The sequence below is a fragment of the Neovison vison genome, chromosome 3 (genome assembly GCF_020171115.1).
Source record: "Neovison vison isolate M4711 chromosome 3, ASM_NN_V1, whole genome shotgun sequence".
Taxonomy (NCBI): domain Eukaryota; kingdom Metazoa; phylum Chordata; class Mammalia; order Carnivora; family Mustelidae; genus Neogale; species Neogale vison.
This window is the reverse complement of record NC_058093.1, coordinates 223,914,543-223,937,844: the sequence shown is the minus strand read 5'-3', so window position 1 is coordinate 223,937,844 and position 23,302 is coordinate 223,914,543. Positions and strand designations below refer to the sequence as shown.

The 23,302-nt window shown below is 46.0% G+C and overlaps 2 protein-coding genes across 5 annotated transcripts in view; one reads left to right on the top strand and one right to left on the bottom strand.

The window, feature by feature from the left end:
* KCTD10 (potassium channel tetramerization domain containing 10) overlaps positions 1–7,164 on the bottom strand; it is a 29,542-nt gene extending 22,378 nt beyond the window's left edge. For both annotated transcript variants that reach the window (XM_044244091.1, XM_044244092.1), the window contains exon 1: positions 7,102–7,164. In XM_044244091.1, coding sequence (XP_044100026.1) covers positions 7,102–7,104 — 3 coding nt within the window. In that variant the 5' untranslated portion in view covers positions 7,105–7,164. The remainder of the gene's footprint in view (positions 1–7,101) is intronic.
* Positions 7,165–7,489: 325 nt separating this feature from the next.
* UBE3B (ubiquitin protein ligase E3B) overlaps positions 7,490–23,302 on the top strand; it is a 52,189-nt gene continuing 36,376 nt past the window's right edge. Inside the window, exons 1-9 of one of the 3 annotated variants that reach the window (XM_044244089.1) lie at positions 7,490–7,615; positions 10,782–10,884; positions 12,359–12,540; positions 12,687–12,807; positions 14,150–14,209; positions 14,642–14,746; positions 16,235–16,331; positions 17,620–17,705; positions 18,593–18,675. In XM_044244089.1, coding sequence (XP_044100024.1) covers positions 12,380–12,540; positions 12,687–12,807; positions 14,150–14,209; positions 14,642–14,746; positions 16,235–16,331; positions 17,620–17,705; positions 18,593–18,675 — 713 coding nt within the window. In that variant the 5' untranslated portion in view covers positions 7,490–7,615; positions 10,782–10,884; positions 12,359–12,379. Of the gene's footprint in view, positions 7,631–10,781; positions 10,885–12,358; positions 12,541–12,686; positions 12,808–14,149; positions 14,210–14,641; positions 14,747–16,234; positions 16,332–17,619; positions 17,706–18,592; positions 18,676–23,302 lie in introns of those variants that run through there. The other 2 variants (XM_044244088.1, XM_044244090.1) reach the window with 2 other exon arrangements.

Here is a 23,302-nt window from a genome sequence, read left to right as displayed (position 1 = left end):
TCTATACCACATTTAAATCTTAATGGTGGCTCCCAAGGTTGACAACACGGGAGAGTTCACCAAAGAAAACCCTGGCTTTCTGGCTCCTCTTAAAATCAGAGGCCAGGGGAGCCTGGGTGGTTCAGTGGGTTAAAGCCTCTGCCTTCGGCTCAGGTCATGTTCCCAGGGTCCTGGGATCGAGTCTGATGGGCTCTCTGCTCAGCCAGGAGCCTACTTCCTCCTTTCTCTCTCTCTCTCTCTCCCTGCCTTTCTGCCTACTTGTGATCTCTATCTGTCAAATAAGTAAATATTAAAGTCTCAAAAAAAAAAAAAAAATCAGAGGCCAACTGGGCCCCCAGACTCCCACAACTGGTGGGAGCTGGGTTACTGGGTACCCCAAACCCCACCTGGATAGCCTCATATACTGACCTCCCCTAATGACGCTGTGAGTGCAAGTTTATCACTTGATCTTGTGTCCTGACGACTTCCTTTCTGCCTATTCCCCACATGCCAACACCCTGTACGCATACTAAAGCAGTTTCCAGCATTGCCCAAGTCTCTCCCGGTTTCCTTATTGTCACACTCAACCTCTGAACTGCAGATGAAATCAGATTTTATGAATCGAGTACGATCCCAACTACCACTCCTAATCCTTCCTGTCAGGGGGAAAAAGTGTTTCTCAGGACTACATGACAGACATTAAAAACACTTGGAAGCAAGTTATTAAAAAAATCAGAGACTTCCTGTACTAGCGCTGCCCCGAATAGCAAGATCAGATGACAGTCTTCTTAATGGCACTGCCAGCTTGTGTCCCTCTCAAAGAAATGGACATACCATCTGATTGAAGCAGGCCTATGAAAGGAGGCTGTACTCAACCAGAACATTTGTTTAACAGGTAAGGGTCTATGGCTGGAGAAGATGTCTGAGGGCGGGACAAATCTCTATGAGTCTAGGGCACAGTACAGAGGAAGTGGCCCCTGACAGCCAGGACCTGGGCCACCACTCATCTCTGGGCCTTGATGTTTCCTCCAAACAGGAACAATTCATACAGCATGTCACGATCTGACAAGGCCACTCAGTGGCTGAGGGGGCAAGACATAAACAAGACTTTTCTGTAATTAAGTCTGAACACAGACAAAAACAAGAACATTGCCTGAAACAGAAAAAGTGACCAAACAAACCTTGCCATATCCCAACGAATGTGACTCCCTGCTGCTTTTTTTTTTTTTTTTAATTTATTTGACAGCGATCACAAGTAGGCAGAGAGGCAGGCAGAGAGAGGAGGAAGCAGGCTCCCCGCGGAGCAGGGAGCCTGATGTGGGGCTCAATCCCAGCACCCTGAGATCATGACCTGAGCTGAAGGCAGAGGCTTTAACCCACTGAGCCACCCAGGCGCCCCCTCCCTGCTGCTTCTTTACCAGTTAGAGCTCTAGCCCCATTCCATTCGTCCCCACCTTCAACACAGGTATTACTGAGGCCCCACCCAAGAATTAACCCTCCTTCCTGACAGCATTCAATACAGAGCAAAGCCCCACTTCCCTGAACCCTTACCCACAATCACCCAAGGCAAGCCCCAATCCTCTTTCTGAAATGTTCAGTGGTTCTCCCTTATTGTCGCAACTTCTGACTACAGGCAAGCCCCTGGGGGGGTAGACAGGACAAAGCTTTAAAAAACAATACCCTGATCCTGAAAAAGGAATGTTTTTTAGATTCTTTATGCCTTTCTATCTTTTCAGGATCTCCCACAATTAACATATATTACATTTATAATAGGAAAAACACAACTGTTGTTTCTCAGTGGGAGAAGGGACTAATGATGAGTGGCAACCTGCACCCACTGATCAGTAATAGCACAGGCAAGGGCCATCCCTCTCAACCTCCATCCACCCAAAAAGACTGGCCCGGATATCACCCACTGGGGGACTCTAGTAGGGGCCCTGGAGGAGGAGGCACAGGAAGAATGGGCTCCTGGAAAGACAAGTGTTTTTTCAAGAAAGTGTTCTTGCTTTATCACCTGGTGTCTCTAGGGCTTAATGCCACAAATAAAGAGAAAGCAGTGACCCCCTCCCTTCCAGCTTTCCTTTGAAATCAGTCCCCAGAAACCCTACACTAAAGGTTATCACCAACACTTCCCCCAGAAATACTCTGTCCACGGGAAGACAGAAGTAACTGGGGACAAGAAAGAGTTTCTCAAAACTCTGAAGACTTAGGGGAGATGGGGGAGGGTGAAGGCCTACAGGTGTGGCGTTTGGGGTTTTTTCAGTTAGGGAAAATTGCTCCAAAATGGAAATACTTTTTAAAGCACCCTTTCCGATCTAAGTTCACACAAAAATAATGTGTTTTGGGAAACGGTCTAGTGTTTTGTAACACACCTAAGAAACAAACAAATCAAAGTATACTTCAATGTACTTTTACTTTCCAATACCTTTTTGAAAGATTATTTGCACACAGGAAAGTACATTTTAAGTGCGTGGTTTGAGGAGTTTTGGTCAGTATATGTATCTGTTCAGCCACCACTCAGATCAAAATAGAGAACATTTTCATGGTTCCAGAAAAGCCCCTCCATGCCCCCCCCCAACACCCTTCCTGCCCCCACCCAGTAGGTACCAGTTTTCATCTCTACCACCACATACAACATTTAAAATCCAAACAATGCTGGAACACAGCTACTGTTATTTCCATCTAGGAGATTGGAACAGCAGGCGCGTCCCAGATAAGTTCAGTCACTTCCCAAAGTGCCCTGGTACTGGAGGTGGGTCAGTGACAGAGCAAGGATGTGGGCAAGTCCCATCTGGCCTTGGGCCCATGATTTTTATCAACATTCATGCTTAAAATATAAAGTGCTGGAACTCCTCAATATACATTGAGGAGGGAGTGCCCCACCCTCCCTTCTCTATCAAGTACAAAAAAAGCCTTGAAAAAAGATGGCAGGCAATGTGTGCCTAAGGACTTGGGTTTTGAAGTCAGACCTGAATTTAAAGGCCCAGCCCTGCCATTTGGTTGACCAGTTGTGGGAGCCTGGGCGAGTCATCTGAGTCATGTCCCATCTATCAGACAGGGACAACAGCAGTGTCTCCCTCCCAGGATGGCCATGGGGGACGATGCCACAAAGCACTCAGCACAGCCACTGGCTCAGTGCAGATACCGCAACACGAAAGACTCAAACTATGATTATTTGAGAATGTGCTCAAAGACTCCAATTATCTTCTCTCTGAAGACCATTTCCAGACAAACCATAAATGACTCTTAATCTCACAAAACAAACTGAGGGTTGCTGGGGGGAGGGGGGTTGGGAGAAGGGGGTGGGGTTATGGACACTGGGGAGGGTATGTGCTTTGGTGAGTGCTGTGAAGTGTGTAAACCTGGCGATTCACAGACCTGTATCCCTGGGGATAAAAATATATATTTATAAAAAATAAAAAAATTTATTAAAAAAAAAAAAGGAAAGATGACCACTGGAATAGGCAAAATAATAGGCTATCATCATTATCACAAGTTTTAAAAATCATGTTTGGTGGTTGAACCAGAATTATAACATCACCTAATTATATTTTAATTATATTTACCATATTTTCATGCCCTTATTGGCCATCAGTGTATCTTTTGAAAAATGTGTGGGGTGCCTGGGTGGTTGAGTTCGTTGAGCATCTGACTCTTGATTTTGGCTCAGGTAGTGATCTCAGGGTCCTGGAATCGAGCCCTGTGTTCCGTGTTCAGTGGGGAATCTGCTTGAGGATACTCTCTCTTTTCCTCTGCCCCTTCCCCTCATTGAAATAAACAAATAAATCTTTTTTAAAAAGAAAAAAAAAAAAAAAAAAACACGACCATTTCCAGCTCTACCAGAACTCCACCTGAATCACTAAGAGATAAAGGCAGAAACCATCTGGATCTAGGCTGAGACTCCAGAATAGACAAGAAAGCTCCGAACCTTTCCAGAGCCCACCCTTCCAAATGTCAGTCACCTCAATTCGGAAACGGCCCTTGGATAAAAGGTTCTGACTCTTCCTGTCCCTGAGCCCGCACGACACCAAGCTAAGGACACAAAGCAGCAGACAATAAGCCTCTTAAAGCAAAACTCTGTAGAGAGGAGTCCTCAGTCATTGCTACTGGGATCCTCCTTTTTCACAACCTCATCGTTAATGAGGTTGGGGAGGTGGGGCAGGGGAGAACAAGAGTGGTTATAAGAAACAAACACGGGGGGGGGGGGCGCACCTGGGTGGCTCAGTGGGTTAAAGCCTCTGCCTTCAGCTCAGGTCATGATTCCAGGGTCCTGGGATCGAGCTCCACATTGGGCTCTCTGCTCAGCAGGGAGCCTGCTTCCCTCTCTCTCTGCCTGCCTCTCTGCCTACTTTTGATCTCTATCTGTCAAATAAATAAATAAAATCTTTTATAAAAAAAAAAACCAAACACGGCATTAATTGGTATTGGTTACCAATTCCATTCAATCAGAAGAGTTTAGTCCAGTTAGATATCTCCTGAGTATCCTGTTGCAGATTCTCAACAGTAGCTCTCCCTTAAAAAAAAACTGACATCAGGGTCCTATCCGTGTAAATTCTGATGTTAACTGGTCTGGGAATATGGCCAGGGCAACAGAATTTTTTTGAACTTCCCTAGGTGATTCCAGTGTGCAGCCAAGATTGCAACCCACCGCTCTAAGTAGTTCCATACACCTATTAACTTCATCCTCTAGGCGAAGGTCCCCAACCTCTTGTTCAATTGGCCCAGTGAATTCCTGGCCGCACGCAAAAATAAACCAAAGTATCATGAACAAAACCCAGCCCCTATCTCACAGCTTCAGACCCACAGACAGGAAGCAACTGTATACATGCTTAAAAAATAAAAATCAGGCCAAGAAGGAAAAGCGTTGACCTGAAAAGAGGCTTGAGCAAGTACAACAGGAGAAGAAGGCACCAAATCCTTCACCCTTGCTCGTTTTCCATACAGCTCTCTGTGCAACTGTCTCTCTTGTGTGTTGGGGGGAGGTGTGCATGTGGAAGGTTTGTTCAAAAATCTGAGAAACCTTGAGTAGTCTCAGTTCCACCACTTCCTGTGCGAGGTTCAGACAAGCGTTTTTTTTTTTTTTTCTTTCAGACAAGCTTTTTAACTGCGTCTTAGTTTCCTTTCTTATAAAATGAACGTAAAGCCATAATCTTCATAATAACCTTCAGGGAATGAATGTTAAAGTACTTGACACCTGGCCCTTAATGAACCTCAAACTTCCTTAAGACCAGAGGTCCCAGACCAGGCTGTATTACAATCACCTGGGTGCTTATAGGCCAATTCATCAGAATTGGGGGTGGGGAGGGCAGGTCAGCAGTATTTTAAAAAGGTCTTCAGGGGTGCGCCTCTGTGGCTCAGTGGGTTAAAGCCGCTGCCTTCGGCTCAGGTCATGATCCCAGGGTCCTGGGATCAAGCCCTGCATCGGGCTCTCTGCTCAGTAGGGAGCCTGCTTCTCTCTCTCTTTGCCTGCCTCTCTGCCTACTTGTGATCTCTGTCAAATAAATACTATTATGAATAAAATTGTTCTCTTAATTAAAAAAAAAAAACAAAACACTCTTCAGGTGATCTAAGGTGCAGCCCCAGCTAAAAGCCACAGAGCGAAGGTGCTTCTTTAAGCAGCTTCATCAAAGAGCCAAGGCCTTTTTGCTAATTATAAAACTTCCCCAAACTAAGGGCATTTCTACAACTCAGGAAAGTCTGCTGTTACATTTCAACCAAACTGCACCACATCGGCCACATAACCATAGTTATTATTTTGCACCCAAAACTTGCTTATAGGGCACCTACTGCTATTTCCAAGTGTCCTGCTAAATTATTTTCTCTCCCTCTGTGCAAGCTATTGGCCTCTTTCTCCCAGAGGTCCAGTGAAGAAGACATAATCATCAATCCCACTTTTTAGGGGAGAAAAACCAAAGAATCAGAACTACAAGTGTCCTCAGGACTCAGGCCCCTTTCATTCCAAAGCCCAAATCAAGAAATCATTAATCTCCCGCAGGGTGTGTTCAAACAGATCGAGGGAACCCACTTGCAGACTGATCAAGTAATCAGTGGGAGGGCTTGAAAATTTGGCCATTTCTATCAAGTTCCCAGGTGATGCTGCTGCTACTGCTGGTCTGGGGAGCAGTTTGAAAACCAAACTGGTTTAATGCATCCTTCTCCTCAGGTGGTCCTTATCTTGCATAAAATGGAGCAAAGTCAGATACAAGTTGGCTAAGTTTTCTCAGCCGCAGTGTCCTTGAAACTGATCTTCTCTAAAGACTGTGTTTTCCAGGAAAGACAGGAGGCAAAGAAGTAAAGGAGCAAGGCGGAACTTTGGTCATTCCCACCCACGGCCAAAGGGCCATTTAATGTACAGACCCTTAAAGGATCACAAGCAAACAGAACCCTTCCCACGGCTGGATGACAGCATGACCCATTCCCAGCTCCTTAGGTGTGGCCACTTCAGGCTCCAACGGAAGTGACTAGATAGGTACCAAGGCGCCAGTTAAGGGCGCTGGACTCCGTGGTGACGGTACCCTGACTTCAAGCCCCTGGCATCCCTCTAGAAACCGGATGCACATCTGCTCTCCAGCTCCCTCTATTTCTCCCCCTAGCCCTCCCTCGCGCCCTTATGTTTAGAAGCACCTGGAAGTCCTTTTCTCCACTTTCCTGAAACCCAGAGACTGCAGTCACAACTTGCAAAAAACCCCAAACGCTCCGCCCCAAGGAATCTCACGTCGCTGTCAGAACCTAACCGTTCTCTTTCGCAACACCCTCCATCCTCACTCTCCACCCCAATGTCCATCTTCGACGACCCCTCTTTGTTCTCTTCACAATCACCAATCCCATTTCCAATGAGCACTCGACTCAGAGACACCCCCCAACTCACCCACACACAAATCTACTCCCCCAAGACCAAACGCTCTTTCCCGATCCCCAACAGCCAAGGACCAACCCACCAAATTATCCACCGAAACCCTTCCCCCACCCCCGGCCTCGCCCCCCCAATCCCCCAACCACGTCTCCCCTTTCGCGACAGTCCCTCACCGCAACTCCCCCCACCCTCGGCCCCTTCTGTACTCTGCCTCTGCGGGCTCTCCCGGCCACCCAGAGCCTTCCGTTGGTAGGCAACGCCCTCCCTACCATGAAAAGTCGGAGGACGCAGGAGTCTCCAAAACCGGACTAAGAGAGGCAGGAAACACCCAGCTCGCGCAAGCCGGGGGGAGAGGCGGGGCCGGGGCGGGAACTTCCGCTGCCGCAGCCAGCTTCCGCCCCGCAGAGGGTTCCTTCTTAAACAGTCCGTCGTGAGCCTGCACATCGGCTGCGTTCCCTCCAGTCTCTGTGGCTGGAGTGGATTGCATCTCGGCTGGATCAAGCATTAACCCGCTCTTGAATGGTCCGCCTCTTTTCACCTTCCAAGGAGGAGGGAAAGATGCAGAGAGATCGTCCTTCCTGGGTACAGAAGCTCTGCGGAACTGTCGTTTACGGGAACTGGATAGTTGCTTCCCAGCGGAGCTCTGAGAGCGGACACCCCGGGGCAAGATGGCGGTCGATCCTCTGCCGCTGCCCCGGGTCTGGCTAAACCCGAAGGTATTGGGCTGAGACGGCGGTAGCTGCGGCCCCGACCCCGAGCGAGGGGGACTACGAGCGGATAAAGGTCCACGGCCTGCGGGTAGAGAGTGGGAACAGCGTGTGGGTTCTCCGGGGGGCGGGAGGGCTTTGGGGGAGGTGGCCCTTCGGCAGGGTCCCTGCCTCCCCAAGTAGGAGGGCAGGTGTTGGGGACTGGCTTTCGTGTTCCGAGGGGTGGGGGTGCGGGGGAATCTCTTCGTAGCCGTTTCCACCCTTTTTCATCTCTGGGAAGTATAGACAGAGTACTGCTGGGTGAAAAAGATTTGTTATCATGGTTGTTGATCCTGAGGAAAGATGCTGGGCTCCAGAGTCCCCCAAACCGGAGTTCGAGTCCTATTCATTCGCTGTATGACCTTGAGTGAATTCCCTCACCCATCCGAGCTTCGCATTCTTGCTCTGTAAAATGGAGTAATTAGCTCGTTTCATAGAGGAGGTTGTGTAATACAGGTTTTAGTGTCTGACACTCAGCTCTCTCAGTAGAGACAGCTGGTGTAAATGATTTCAATAAGAAAAACTTGGTCGTAATCGGACTCTAACAGCCCTAGCGGCAGCCTTGCATTCTCAGCTTTTCTTTGCTACCCTGTGAGCAACGGAGTCCCTTGGGTCTTTTCGGTATCACTTAACTAATTGCTTTGACGTTAGACGTGGCTTCAAATTCGGGAGTCTAGTGACTTCTAAAAACTCATGTCCACTCTACATTTCATTTTCTCTGTGGGAGGGTAGGATTGATAATACCGTGCACCTAGATAGGCTGTACCCTTCAATAAATGATAGCTGTTATTCTTCACAGTCTGAGTCCTGTTGCCTATTTAAAAATTGGATCACTGAGACCTGGAAGAGCTGCTGCTGCTGAAAAGACAAAGTTAGTTAAATAGCTGTACAGTGTTTGATACACGATCTGCCCTTAACAAATGGTGGTGGTCACTAAACTTGGCTGCCCAGCTCTTCCACCATAGGAGGAAAATCCTCTGGGGCTCAGACAGTTGATGTTTATGATGCTTCACCTTTGGTTGATGCCCTCTGGACTCTCATAATTATCCAGGAAACTGACCACATCCAGGGAAGACTGATTTTGAGCAGATACCATGGGAATATAGAAGTAGAAAAGCATCTGAGTCTGGTCTTAAAATCTTGGCTCTGCCCCTTTCTAATTGTCTAACATGGACTATGGGACATAACTAAATGATCTCACACGGTTGCTGGCTTATGATATAGAAGGGACATGACACATAATGGATATTTAATCAACTTATTTTCCTTTTTGCTTTTTAAATAATCGTGGTTATCACCAACCTCTTATGTTCCTAATTTTCCACATATATCATTGTTTCCCTAACTGGATGGTAAGCTTTTTGGATTTTTTTTTTTGCTTGTTTTTTAAGTCTAGGTGATACAGTAAAGCTCAGTTACATGCTATCTACTTTCAAATACTCCTTGTTAAAATCTTCCCACTCTAATCCTAATCAGAGTGTCCTGTTGACTAGGTCAAAATAGAAGAAGTGTAAAATATTTCAATTCTTTTAGCGCCCCTAGGAGGTAGGTACTATTATCCTCAATTTACAGATAAAGTAACTGAGGCATAGAGAGGATAAGCAATTTGGCCAAATGTGGTAGAATCAGAGTAAGAAAGAACCAAGGGTATCTTGACTCAGGGTTTTTTTTCCTATTACGTACAGCCTTTTCTTGATTGTGTCGAAGTTTGTGTAATCCTTCATTACAGTTACTTTGAGTAAGTATTTAAAGACTTCATAATGTATTTTATTTGTTTGATGAACTAGTAGATTCTAGGCAGGTAGAAGAGGTGAATAAGAAGGAGCTAGAAAAGCTGCAAAAGCTCCTCTGCAAGGTCCCCTGGGAGAAGTGAAAGTTTTGAGATAGTCTCACAGCTACTTTGTCACAGTTTGCCTATGCATCCTCCTGTTTTTTCCATTGAGAAGAGGCTCTCTGTCCCCCACCCCCAAATGAGGAGCTTTCTACATGTTAAGGAATGATCATACCATTGTGCTTATGGCTTGGGCCCTCTCTTGTGCAGCTCTCAGAAGCTTGAAGCTGTTACCCAATCTAAACAGGGTCATAGCCCAAATGATAGGACTGGTGAATCTTAGTGTACCCAGGGATAGGACAAAATTTAATGGGTGAGAAATGTAATGGTCCCAGCCTTATTTCCTACCCAAAGAACCTAGTGTGCAGATGAGAGCCTCTACCGAAGTTTTGTTTTAAGATTTTATTTATTTGAGAGAGGGTGAGGGAGGACAAGCAGGGGGAGGGGCAGAGGGAGAAGCAGACTCCCCACTGAGCAGGGTGCCCCAACTCCGATGGGAGGCCAGATCCCAGGCCCCCAGAATAGTAACCTGAGGCGAAGCAGACACTCAAATCGGCTGACCCACCCAGGCGCCCCTACTGAAGAGCTGGAAAACAAACAAACAAAATAAAACTCGTGTCTGTAAAGATAATGCATTGATTACTGTTGACTGCGCACCGTCAGCCACCATGACAGGTATTTGACATACATGATCTCATTTGGTTGTCCTTAGCCTCCACCAAAAAAGAGATGAAAGCCTCTGAGGCATCTCTCTCCAGCACCTGGCAGAGCTGGGGACCAGCTCCAGCTATGTTACTCCAAAGCGGGTGTGCTGCTCAGTGCCGTGCTGCCTCATCATGTGTGTTCTGCAAAAAATTTAGAAAACAGTTAAGAAAGCAGAACTTCCTGTAATCCCTCTGCCTCAAAACAACTGCCCTCAACTTGTTGGTGTGTTTCTTTTACCCAGCTTTGTGCCTCTGTGTGCACATGCATTTTTCTTTTTCATTATGTAATTGGGATCATATGGATCCACAGCCAGCTCTTTTTTCATTCCTCCAGCATAAACATTTTTCTTATGGTTAAAAAATCTCAAACATAATTTTCAATGGCTGTTTAACATTCCCTTCTCCTGTTCTTGCTTACTGTCATAAAGCAAGTACAGCTTTCGGTCAGCTTCTCTGGGCTTGTTTTCAGTCTGTTCCCTTTAGGCTGAAGGCCTGGGGTGATATCAGACATTAAATAAAAAGGACACTAGTGTTTAAACACTAGTTTAGTGTTTCAAACCAGAGGTATTTTTTTAAATTATTTTATTCGGTGAGGAAGTTATAGGATGCCCTATCTATAAAACTTAACCCTGAATCTGGATTTTTTTTTTTCCTTCTGCTTTTGCCAGAAAAGACAAGCTCCTCTGAAGCAAGAAGCTGCCCTCCGTTGTGAGTCCTTGACAACATCACTAATGATTACCTGGCATTTCTGTATCACAGGCAGGTCCTCAGGTGAGCTCTCCAGGCTTCTGCTGGGCAGAGAGAGCAAGTGATTCAGAAGAGTGTTATCTTTTCCTCCTCTGCCTTCTTCCCCTCCCTCCTGTGATCAAGTCGGCTTTGTTTATTTGTTTTGACAGTTATTGATGAGAGATCCATGTGTTGGGAAAGCCTTGTTTAATAGATGTGAATTACTGTCGAAAAGGGACCACTGAGACCCCTCACTAGGTTGATCTGGCAGGAGCCCTGAATGAGCTTTTTATTTATTATTTATTTATTTATTTTTAAGATTTTATTTATTTGTTTGACCAACAGAGATCACAAGTAGGCAGAGAGGCAGGCTCCCCGATGAGCAGAGAGCCTAATGTGGGGCTCTAACCCAGGGCCCTGGGATCATGACCTGAGCCAAAGGCAGAGGCTTTAACCCACTGAGCCACCCAGGTGCCCCAAGCTTTTTATTCTTGATGGCGTTTTCACCTGGGCACTGCTTTGAGGTAGGTAACACGGCAAAGAGATTGTTTCCCAGGGAGGTATGGATTTCTGAGTAATCCATTTCAGTCGTTTTGTCAGCTGGGCTGATTATATATTTGGGACAGAATGACAGTTTTCGAGCCTCCAAAGAAAACCTCTCAGTGTTGTGTACACTAGGCTGATAGCCAAACCTACCACTTTGGGAAAAGACAGTTACTGGTGACTTAGATAAAAAATGTAATGGATAATTGAGAAGCTCTGTCCAAATCATGACAGTCAGTCGATGGCAGAGTTCTGGCCCAGAGTCTTCATCAGCCCATGGCAAGATGGGATCAGTAAGGATGGCAGAATAAATTGTACATAAAAACAAATGTATTCAATTTAACAGATTGTTTTGCATTCTGGAATCACATTTAGCTTTTTTAGCATTAAAATGACCCTTTGTCCAGAAAGATTAAAGGTTTCTTTTGTGGTGGGCACAAAATAAGTGCCAGTAAATAGTTGTCGAGTGAATGGCTGAATGAAATAATGACAGTAAATAATTGTTTGATTTTTTTTTTTTCTTTCCCCCTTCCAAGTCTTAACTTGGCAAAAATAAATTTGACTGCTCAGTGTTAGACTGTTTCAGAGAATTTGATTATCTAGGAACCTTTGACCTGGAGGATGCCTGGTTTGCATTAGAGCATTATGGATGGAACTGATTCATGCTTTGTTCATCTGTTAAACGATTACAGAGCCCATACCCTATGGCAGATGCTGTGCTCTTTCTTTTAAGCAGATGTAATTATTTAATACAGGAAAGAGCATGGTTGGTCTAGATGAGTTGCATGAAAAGAGCCAGTAGGAGGTTGGGACTTGTGCCAGGAGAGCTATTATATTAGCCTTTTTGGAGAATACAGAAAGGTCCCAAGTAGCTCTCTGTTGCCCCAGTGCCTGCCCACCCTTGGCTCCTGAGCCCCTTCCTGTGCATGTGTTTCCTATAATGGTCTACAGAGGCCACTCACCATTTTCCCCACAGGGTTTGTGCAAGTTTGCAAACATGTTCACCGTTTCTCAGACCTCGAGAGCATGGTTCATTGATAGGGCCCGTCAGGCCCGAGAGGAAAGGCTCGTGCAGAAGGAGCGGGAACGGGCAGCTGTTGAGATTCAGGCCCATGTTCGGAGTTTCCTGTGTCGGAGCCGGCTGCAGAGAGAAATCAGGTGGGTGCCAGGGGCTCAGCACATTCTCCCTTGCTCCCAATTAATAGCAAGAAAAGATGGTGTTTTCTCTTACAGTTCTTGAAAAGTCTTCCAGCTGCTGTGAGCTAATATAAAATGTCTTTTTTTTTTTATCCTTCCCTCCCCAGGAGAGAGATCGATGAGTTTTTTAAAGCAGATGATGCTGAGTCCAGTAAAAAAAGTGCACTTTGTATTTTTAAGATTGCCAGGAAACTGCTGTTCCTGTTCAGAATTAAAGAGGATAATGAGGTAAAATAATAATAGCGAACACTCTGCTTACCCATTGGCCAGATCTTTTTAAACTATTTTATAAATACTAATTCATTTAGCCCTTACAGCAAGACCATGAAGATAAACTCTGGGATTGCCACATCCTGCCCTTTCTGTGTTCTTAGGATGTGTTTTGTGGGCATTGTGGTCAGTGCTTCTGAGAATCATCACTGTTCTTATGTATGATAAGCCCTTGGAGTCAGATGTAAACTGGGAGCCAGGCAGGTTAGGAAAATGTGTGAAAGAAGCCATTTACAAAAAAAACAGAATTCCTAGTGAGCAGTAGCCCAAAGGGAGGTGATGGTGATGGGGGATAGTGAGGACATTAGAGGGAGCGATGGGGTCCAAGGCATGCCCACTCAAGGTGGGTAGCCACTCTGGGGCTGTAGCCAGTGGTGGACTGCTACTCTCCTTTGAAGAGGAGGTACTGGAGATCCTGTGCCTGCTTGTAAGAATTGGTAGCTAATTTGAAATTCCTTTCAAATCCTATAAACCAAACAAAATGTACTGGTTGCACCTTTGGCATTAGAGTGATCAGCCCAGAACAGCGAGTTGTCTGTTCCAGTACACCCGATAGCATTGAGGAGTGCCTCTGTGCTCCCAGGGGTTAGGCATTCATTACTGCAAAGCATTCCATTGTGCCAGACCCTCCTGAAGGCACTGGGGGCCTGGAAGGAAACAAGATGGGCAACATCTCTAACCCTGTGGAGCCTGTAGCCTAGAGAGAGGCAAAAGTATGCTGGCAGTAGACCCACGGACACATAGATGAGGACAGACAGGTGAAGTGAGGTGACCACTGTTGACAGAGGAAACTATAGCTCTGGGTAATGAGGTGGTGGCCCAGGACCACAGCACTTTTGAGGGTGGATCCAGGGTTGGTATAGACAGTGTAATTTAGTTTCCACTTTCCTTCCTTTTGCATTTCAAGAGAAAAGTGATGATGTGACAGTTTGTGAGGCAGAAGTCTCTGTCCGTGGTGCTTACAGAATGGCCCCTGGGAGAGCTCCACTCGGGGGACAGATGCCAGTCTGCAAAAGTGCAGGCCCAGATTGCCAGGTTGATTTCATTTTTGCAAAAGAGCCCCAGTCTAAAACGCACGTGTCGGGCTCATCCAGCCTGTGGGCCACCAGGCTGAGAGCCTTCCATTAGCCTCTCCAATCGTGTTTTTGTATCTGTGAGAGGGAATTCAGTATGATCACACATGTGAGTCCCCTGGCACCATGTGAGTGCCTACATGTGAGAGGTGCCCATGGGACTCCTGCCTCTTTCCCATCTCAGCATTGGTTGTGGAGTGTATAACCCCCACTCTGCCTATTTGCAGAGATTCGAGAAGTTGTGTCGCTACATCCTGAGCAGCATGGATGCTGAGAATGAGCCCAAGGTAAGCGGGATGGGAGCTGGGAAGTCTCCCAGAAGCTCTCAGGCCAGTCTCTTGGCTCTAAAGATCCCTGCTGAATATTTGGATTTTGTTGGGTGTGGCTTTGCATAGGCACACAGAGCCCTGTTTGTCAGTAACAGCTTGAAACATTAACGAACTGTAACTGATTTTTTTTTTTTTTTTTTTAAATCTCTTCATTATCCAAGAGCTGTAGTCTGCTCTTACCACTTACTCAAGATACCAAATTCCCTTCCTAGGCTATTTTATCCCTGGGTTTAGTGTTAAAATAAATCCTACTTGCTGCTTATTCACCTGTTCATCTCCATTGCCTTCGCCGGCACTGGAGCTAGCAAATGGGTCCCCTTCCAGTAGCTACAACATATGTGTTTTGGTCTCCATGCCTACCCATTACATATCTCTCTCTCCTGCTTGTAGGTGTGGTATGTGTCCCTGGCCCTTTCCAAGGATCTCACCCTCCTGTGGATTAAACAGATCAAACACATTCTTTGGTATTGCTGTGAGTTTCTTGAGCAGCTCAAGGTAAAAACAAAACAAGACACCTGTGAATATACCCTCTTACTGGAGGCCTTTAGTACATGTTTTGAGAGTCCTCGTGATTCCTTCATAGGTTATTCCTTTGAAAGTTTGTCCGAGTCTATTAAGAAATTATTAGAGCCTTTTAAAAAAAATTTAAAAAAAAAAAAAAAGAAATTATTAGAGCCCTTGTTCTGAAAGAGAGCGAGTTAGATCCTGTTATCAGAATGAGCCTTGCTTTTCTGTGCAATATTTTGACCATTGGCCTGTACTTACTACAGTCTCCGATCCCTGGAAATCTGTTGGCTTTCTTTCTGTTCTTTTGACACAACAGATAATTTATTGCTTATATTACTGTATCAGTCAGGCCTTTTGTTGCAAGTACAGATACCAAACATCAGTGCAGCCAGTAATACATACAAGCTAAGAGAGAAAGAGACTGTCTTTGATAGAATATTCTCTATAGCATGGCAGCCAGGGATGACCAGAACCAGAAGTTTCTAAGGCTCTCCTTACCCTTTTCTCTCATCCCTGCTCCCTTATGAAATCGTGGTAGCCAGCAGTTCTGACCTCACATCCTTACCCTGTCTTGACCACAAGAAAAGTGAGGACTCCCCCATTGGTTTAGAAATCTGGGAGGACTGATAAAGGCACCCTGGGAACCTGATCTCAACCTTGAGCTAGTCACAGTGGCAAGAAGGATGGGGTACTGCCACTGGCCCTTCCTGGTCCTGTACTCACACTTGTGTTAGGAGAATGTGGGCAAGGGTGTGAGTCGTTGGAAACAGCAGACATTTTCACTTTGCACAATGGGGAGAGGTTTCAGGGGCAGAGGTCCCCAGAGCCCCCAGTGATCCATTCCTAGCCCTCTCCCTCAAGGCACTTGTGAATGACTCACTCAGCCTTGACCTGGCAACAAGCATGAATTATGGTTATAATAATAGCCAGTATTCCATGGAGTTACCTGTGTGCCGGGCACTGTTCTTAGTGCCTTATATACTTTAATCCATTCATTTCTAACAACAAGCTTATGGAGAAAGCAGTGGTTCTACTCCTTCGTCAACAGCCAAGGAAACGAGTACAGAGAGGGTAAGCAACTTGGCCTAAATAAATCACACAGCTAGGAAGTGGTAAAGCTAGCCATCTGAGGCCAGAGTCCTTGTGTTCAGCTGGATTTCTGCACTGCAGCTTCAGTGTACACACATGCATACATGTCTGCGTACGAACATACACAGCAAGCCAGCTCCAGTCAGCCTGTTTTCCAAGAATTCTCTCCGTTCCCAAGAGCACTTCAGATTCCATGCTTGAGCACTAGTGTGCCAGCATCTCTCTCCGTTAACTCCCAAAGGGGTCACTTCCCAGGAGGAAAAGGATAAACTCAGTCCTGACTCCCTTATCGGAGGCCAGTCTGCATCCAGGCCGGTTGTGAATGGATGCTTGGCTGTGGGAGACGGGAGGGCTTGTGTCTCATCTCGGTTTTTTTATTGTTTCCAGCCCGAAATTTTACAGGACTCCAGACTCATCACGCTGTACCTCACGATGCTCGTCACCTTCACAGACACTTCAACATGGAAAATTCTTCGCGGGAAAGGTCTGTGGGACTTGCTACAAAATCTTTCCCATGTGGCATTTGCATAGTGAGCCTGGGGAACTTTCACCTTCTTAAGAAACATGTTTGCTGCCATAAGTCTCAGGGAGAGACATAAAATGAAGATGCCCTTGGCACTTCCATCAGATGGTGTTTGCAGTTTCCAGAATTTGTTCAGTGTTCTAATAATTTCTCCTCTCTTTGCATTTATATTCAAAGGCTTGGTCCCTCTGATCTCGTTTTTGAAAACTCCCCTAGCATCTCAGTCTCCAATTGATAATATTTGCTTGACCTTGTCATTCACATCAGAATCATTGAGAGCAAATAATTCTGTTTTTCCCGTGAACTTTGTGTCTTAAAGCTGCCTCCTTTTCCCCAGAGGGTGGGCTGAGCCTTACGTGTTTCGTATGTTCACTTCATCCTTCCATTCGGCTAATAGCCTTCTCGGTGCCAGATACCATGCAGGCGCCAGAGAGACCGAGAAGATCTCTGCCCTCAAGGGGGTTTAGGAGCCAAACAACTGTGTGTCTGCCCTTCCTCACAACTCTGGGGAGTCTGGTGAGGAGGACGGACCCCAAAGGGAAGTCACGGACCTGTGACCATATGTGCAAATAAGCAGACAGAACCTGTGAGCATGTACGTGTGGCCATTGGTGCTTGGAATGAGGGCTACCAGAGGGGAGAGCATTCAGTGGGTCAGGGAGGACCTGCCTTGCTGTGTCTGGGCTCAGGCTCCCCTGCAGGAGCCATGTCTGAGCTAGGAGCTGGAGGGAGGGTTAGCGTTCAGAGCCAAGGGGAGGGATAACACTTTGAGAGCCGAGGCAACTGTATGTGCAGAGGCTCCCAGCCAGGAAGGAGGGGTGATTTTAAAGCAGGGGAGTTGGTGGGTGGTTTAAAACTGGGTGAGTTCTGTCCTTGAGTTCCAGGGAGCTTTATCCTGGTGCAGGGAGAAGGCAGCCACAGAGAGCAGAGGGTGCCAGGCCCTCAGAGGGAATTAGGAAGGGTGCTACAGGCCCTCTGTGTTACCTCTGGCCAGGGAAATGATAGGACTCCTCACCTAAGAGGGGACACCTGAGCTGGACTTTCTGGGAGAAAGAATTCTGGCGATTGGTCTCTCCCTGTACATTGGGACCAAACCAAAGATGGGAGTAGAAAAGCAAGCCAGAGAAAATCTACTTTCTACTTCCTTTATGGCTTCGGGCCTGGGCCGTGATGTTCTGTTCCATGGATAATCGGTTCACAGTAAGGCCAGTGCCTTTCTTCTCAGACTTTTTTTCTTTTTGTTCATTTAGGGGAGAGTCTTCGGCCAGCCATGAACCACATTTGTGCAAACATCATGGGTCATCTCAACCAGCGTGGGTTTTATTCCGTGCTGCAGGTTTGTGACCCCATGCCTTATCGTGGGACCTTATTCTTCCCTACCTGAACTTGGATTTTTACGACTGATTTCTTTGGCCTATCTGGTGCCTTCCCCACAGAAACCTTTTCGCAAGAGGAGTTTAAGGCCTGGCATCCTGTCCCTTCCCCTGTAAGGTTTGTGTCAGGGGAGGACAGTGGCCCTGGGATCCCTCTATTGTGCTCCATCTTTGGCTCCAGGAATAACCCAGTCACTTGACATTTAAAGTTGGGAACGACACCTCAGGGCTTGGTTCCCTTGGATTCCTTCTTGGGTGGTGTCTGGAATTACCTTTCTTGCTGTGTCCTCAAACACCTTCTGTCCACATTGCGCTTTACTGTGCCAGCTCACACCCCCAGGGAATTGTCAGAACTCTAACCACTGTTTAAAAACACTTTGGGATTGTTGAGTTTAAGAAGTAGCATTGATTTAGCCCTTCCTTCTTCCTGGTACTGAGATGAGCCGGCTCCTTCCTGATTGGGTTGCCTTTTCTCCTCACACAAATCCTGTGAGCTGGCTTGCTGGCCAGAGGTGGTGTCATCAGCCATTCATCTCCATGAGAGAAGCTTCTGGATCCCAGAATATTGGAAGAACACACAAACGAGATTTAAGTCTGGTATTTTCACTGGCTGTAAACTTTTTTAGCTCTTTATTATTTCAAAATTTTAAATATGATATTGAGAGTTGGTGTGGTGTCATGCAGGCAATAACCCTTACTTTGTTCTCCCTTCTTTTCAGAAGAATTTTCAGAAAAATTCCAATAGAGTTTTTTATCTGAAGCCCTCATTTTACTTCCACGCTGCTTTTTTACATACAAGTGAATATATAATCAGCGTTGTCCCCTGACCAGTTAAAGTGTTCTTTTTCAGGTACTGTTAACCCGTGGCCTGGCGAGACCCCGGCCTTGTCTGTCCAAAGGCACTTTAACTGCAACCTTTTCTCTAGCGCTGCGGTAAGTAGCAGACACCGGCTGAGGGGTTGGCACGCTTCGAGAGGCTTCCTCCTCTTGCTTTCCTTTTCTCCTATTCCTGATGTTCGGTTTGGGCTTGCCTGCTTTATCAGAATTCACCAGAAGTGTCGTTCTTCCGATGGTGACCATCTGTGGCAGCTCTTCTGTCTGTGCCCCTGAGGTTTTGGCATCATGATTCGAAGGAAGCTTTTCAAAGTGAATTGCTTTCATTGTGCCAAGGGCCTGAGATATAAGCATATGTCCTTTTGAGCTTTTAATTGATAGAACCCGAGAGCTGGAGGAGGCCCAGCAAAGGGCCAAGCAGAGGGTTAAGAGAGTAGTGTTGTGAACACGGGTTTAAAAAGTTCAAATCTAGAGGCCCAGAGAGGAGGTGCTGTTTGCCTTCACTTAGGAGATAGAAAATACGTAAGAAGCTAACTACTTCCCTGTGGAAATGATGCCTGCAATTCTGAGAATCATCAGGTACACAGAGCTGGGTCTGTTTGGGTCCGGAACTTTCTTACACTGTCAAAAGCAGCACTAACTTGGGAGAAGAGGTTAATAAGGTAACCCAATAACCTTAATCCCCAAGGTAATAATAAACTTAGGGCAGAGGGAGTGTTGTGATCAAATCAGCTTGGTAGAGTGCCCTGCTCTGCCCCCCTTGCTAATCCACAGGGCACTTAACCACAGGAAGCCCTCGACAAGTCTGGCGGTTCAGGAACCTTTGGGTTTGTTTAATCTGATGTTGGCCCAAACCTTCCTGAATGTGCAGTAACCTCGCCTGATTTTTTTCAGTGCTGGAGTGTGTCTGTTAATGTCTCATGGAGTCCTTTTCTACGGAATACTGTTTTGGAAAATGATCTTCTAGAGGATCAGTTGGCACATTGTTTCTGTAAGAGGCCAGCTTCTACACATTCTCGGTTCTGTGGGCCACACGGTGTCTGTCACAGCCACCCTGCCATTGGAGCACACCGCAGCCTAGACAATACATACCCAAGTGACAAGGGCCTGTGTTTTAATAAAACTCTATTTAGAAAAATATACGGTGGGCAGAATTTGGTTTGTGAACCATATGTGAGCCACTGGTCAAGACTGTGCTGTCCACTGATCCCCAGGGGCTGTTAGAAATACATTAGAATTAAGAATTCAGTTCCTTGTTTTGCCATGTTTTAAGCGCTTCCGGGCCACATGTGACTAAGCAGTGATGACCTTACTGGACCACACAAATAAGGAACATTCCCATCATCATGGAAAGTTCTATTGGACAAGGCTGGTCTAGAACAGCCTGGTCCAATAGAAATATAGTAAGAACTGCATTTAAAAAGTCAAAAAAGGGGAAAATTAAATCTTATGTAATTTTATTACATAATCTATTTTATGTAAACAAGTATATCTAGAATATAATCATTTCTACATGAAGTCAGTGTTTTTAGATTATTTTAGTTATAAACTTAATAATTTCTTTTCGGGACACCTGGGTGGCTCAGTGGATTAAAGCCTCTGCCTTCGGCTCAGGTCATGATCCCAGCATCCTGGGATCGAGCCCCACATCGGGCTTTCTGCTTAGCGGAGAGCCTGCTTCCCCCCACCACCACTGCCTGCCTCTCTGCCTACTTGTGATGTCTGTCTCTCAATTAAAAAAAATTAAAAGCCATCAAAAAAAAATAATAATTTCTTTCTTTTCATACTGCGTCTTTGAAACCTGGGGTGGATTTTATACTTAAAGCCTATCTGTCGCTGAACTAACCACATTTTAAGTGCTCGGAAACCACACGTGGCCACTGGCTACTGCGTTGGACAACATGTTTCTAGAGGGGAGATCCTTGAGACAGAGGAGCAGGTGTCAGCCAGTGATGCTATAATTAGTTCAGAGGTAGACTAGGTTATCTAGTAAATTATACCTTCCTCAAAGACCTTGAAAGGAGTTCTATTTAATGAGTCATAGGATGTAGGTAGAAGCAGGTTTTCCAGCGGGAGGTTTCCTGCAACTTCTTTTCCTGAGTCCCCTTCTGGGGCGGCTCATTCCAGTATCACCCACCCTCTGCTCTGTCAGGGACAGCAAAGGGCTGACACATGGATGCCTGAGCTCTGGGGCAGCAGCAGCTCTGCCTCCTTCTCTGTCTCCTGAGAACACAGATCTTTCCTTCTGTTCCAGCGTCCCTCCCCCGCCCCGAGAGGGTAGTAATTCATGGTGTAATTCACCAAGAGGGTCACAGCCAGCTGTTCCAGCATGTTTCTTCTCCCTTAAGAATACAGTGGCATCCAGCGTTTTAGGTTTTTTCACCCCCTACTATAGACTTGGCTCACTTGTAAAGGCCGGGCTGCTCTAAAACTCTTTTCTTCAACAGTGCGCCTTTCCCCCCCGCCCCCGAATATCTGTATGTAATTGTAACTGTATGTATCTGTATGTAATTCTAACAGTATGAAAATATCTGTATGTAATTGAAATTGTTATCTCTTTTCAAATGAGATATCTAGTGAATTTTTCATACTACAGTATACTACTGAAAGTCTGCAAAATTATAAATGGTATGTTTAGATATGATCACCAAATCTTATGCTGCAAATAGCTAACATTCATGGGCCACACAATTGTTTTAAGACTTCTGCTCACATTAGCTGACTACTCACCATATTCTCCAATCTCAGTTTTATAGGTGAGGAAGCGAAGGCCCAGAGAGGTTAAGCCATGTGCCCCCAGTCACACAGCAGGAAGTGGCAGGCCCAGGAGTTAAACCCAGGCTGCCTGACTCCAGAGCCCATGCTCTCTACTCCTTGTTCTTTACACTTGCCTACTTGCCTCACCTACTGGACGCATTTTTTTATTCTAGGTACAGTATATGTTGAATTTGTGGCATGTGGGAACTTTCTCAAATTCTCCTCATTCCATTTATTACCCAGGTTCCAGGTTTGCCCAGGCTTGGTTTCTGTTTTTCCCATGTGCCCATCCCTCTCCCTGGTTGCAGAATGAGCTCTCTGTTGGTGGGCACTGTGCAGTGAACCTCCCTTGTCCTCTCCTCCCCTGCCCAGGTGCCTACCACTGAGACCTGCATATAAGGTGCACCCTGCTAAATTTACCACTGGCAGGACACTGGTAGGATTTATCACCGGAGGCTTAAGTGCAACAAATATAAGGCTAAAGGAAGATTTTGATGACCTCGTGCTGGGGCTATAGATAACCAGGCATTGAGGGAAATGGGGTGTCTGGTGTGTCGGTGTGGTCTTTTGAGACTGGCCTCCTTACAGTCCTGCAGTGCCTCACTCCTGGTCAGTCAGGCAGAGTTACTTAGGGTGGGATCCTGCCCTTGGCTTCCCCTTGGAGATGCAGTTGTTCCCTTGCAAGCAGGAAGTGATGAGTTAAAGTTTTGGTGACATCCTCTTGTGGTTTGCTTTTCTTCTGTCTGGGTAATTGCTTAGTCCTGATCCACACTTCTTTCTAACATAGAGAAAGTAACTTAATTTTTCTCTTTTTAAAGAATTCTCTTTTGTCCAAGTGAGTTCAGTGAGTTTAGCTTGGTTGTTCAGCCTCCTTTAGACAGGTGGTTGACAGATGCTCTGGTGTTTTGAGCATTTCAGCCGTACTAGTTTTCTTGTCCCAAAAATGGTACCCTTGACAGTGAAAGTTTATAATTCAAATTTTGATAGTCTAAGTACTGGTAACATAACTTGCTTGTTGCAAGTATTAGCTAGAAGATAATCAATTTCCTCCTGTAAGTTCTACCTCCTTTTTTTTTTTTCTTGCACGACCTCTGGTGTTTTTAAAAATCACTTTATTGAATTATAATTCACATATTTTACCTTTCACTCATTTGAAGTATACAGTTCACTGGTTTTTATTTTTATTTTTTATTATTTTTTAAAAGATTTTATTTATTTGACAGCGAGAGAGGGAATACAAGCAGGGGGGAGTGGGAGAGGGAGAAACAGGCTTTCTACCGAGCAGAGAGCCCGATGTGGGGCTCAATCCCAGGACCCTGGAATCATGACCTGAGCCAAAGACAAACGCTTAAGGACTGAGCCACTCAGGCGCTCTTACAGATCACAGACTTGTACAGTCATCACCGCTGTCTAATTCCAGAAATAAACCCCAAGCCATTACCAGCCACATGCCTTCTCTCCCACTCCCACCCCCTCCCGCCTCCCATGTCCCCAGCAACTAATAATCTATTTAATCTTTGGGATTTGCTTGTTCTGGACGTTTCCCATAAATGGAATCCTACAACATGCGGTCTTCCATGCCTGGCTTCTTTCACTTTGCACGGTGTGTTCATCCGTGTTGTAGAATGTATCCAGAGGTGCCTGGGTGGCTCAGTGGGTTAAGCCTCTGCCTTCGGCTTGGGTCATGGTCTCGGGGTCTTGGGATCGAGCCCCTCAGCGGGGGGGCATGTTTCCCCCACTCTCTCTGCCTGCCTCTCTGCTTACTTGTGATCTATCTATCTCTCTCTCTCTCTCTCTCAAAAAAAAAAAAAAAAAAATGGAAGGAGAAGGATGCGTCCGTTCTTCGTTTTTATAGCCAAGTAATATTCTGTGGTAGGGCCATGCCACATTTGGGTTGTTTCTATTTTTTGGCGGTGTTGAGTGTTGCTACTGTGAACATTCATGTGTAGGTTTCTCATGTGGACCGGTT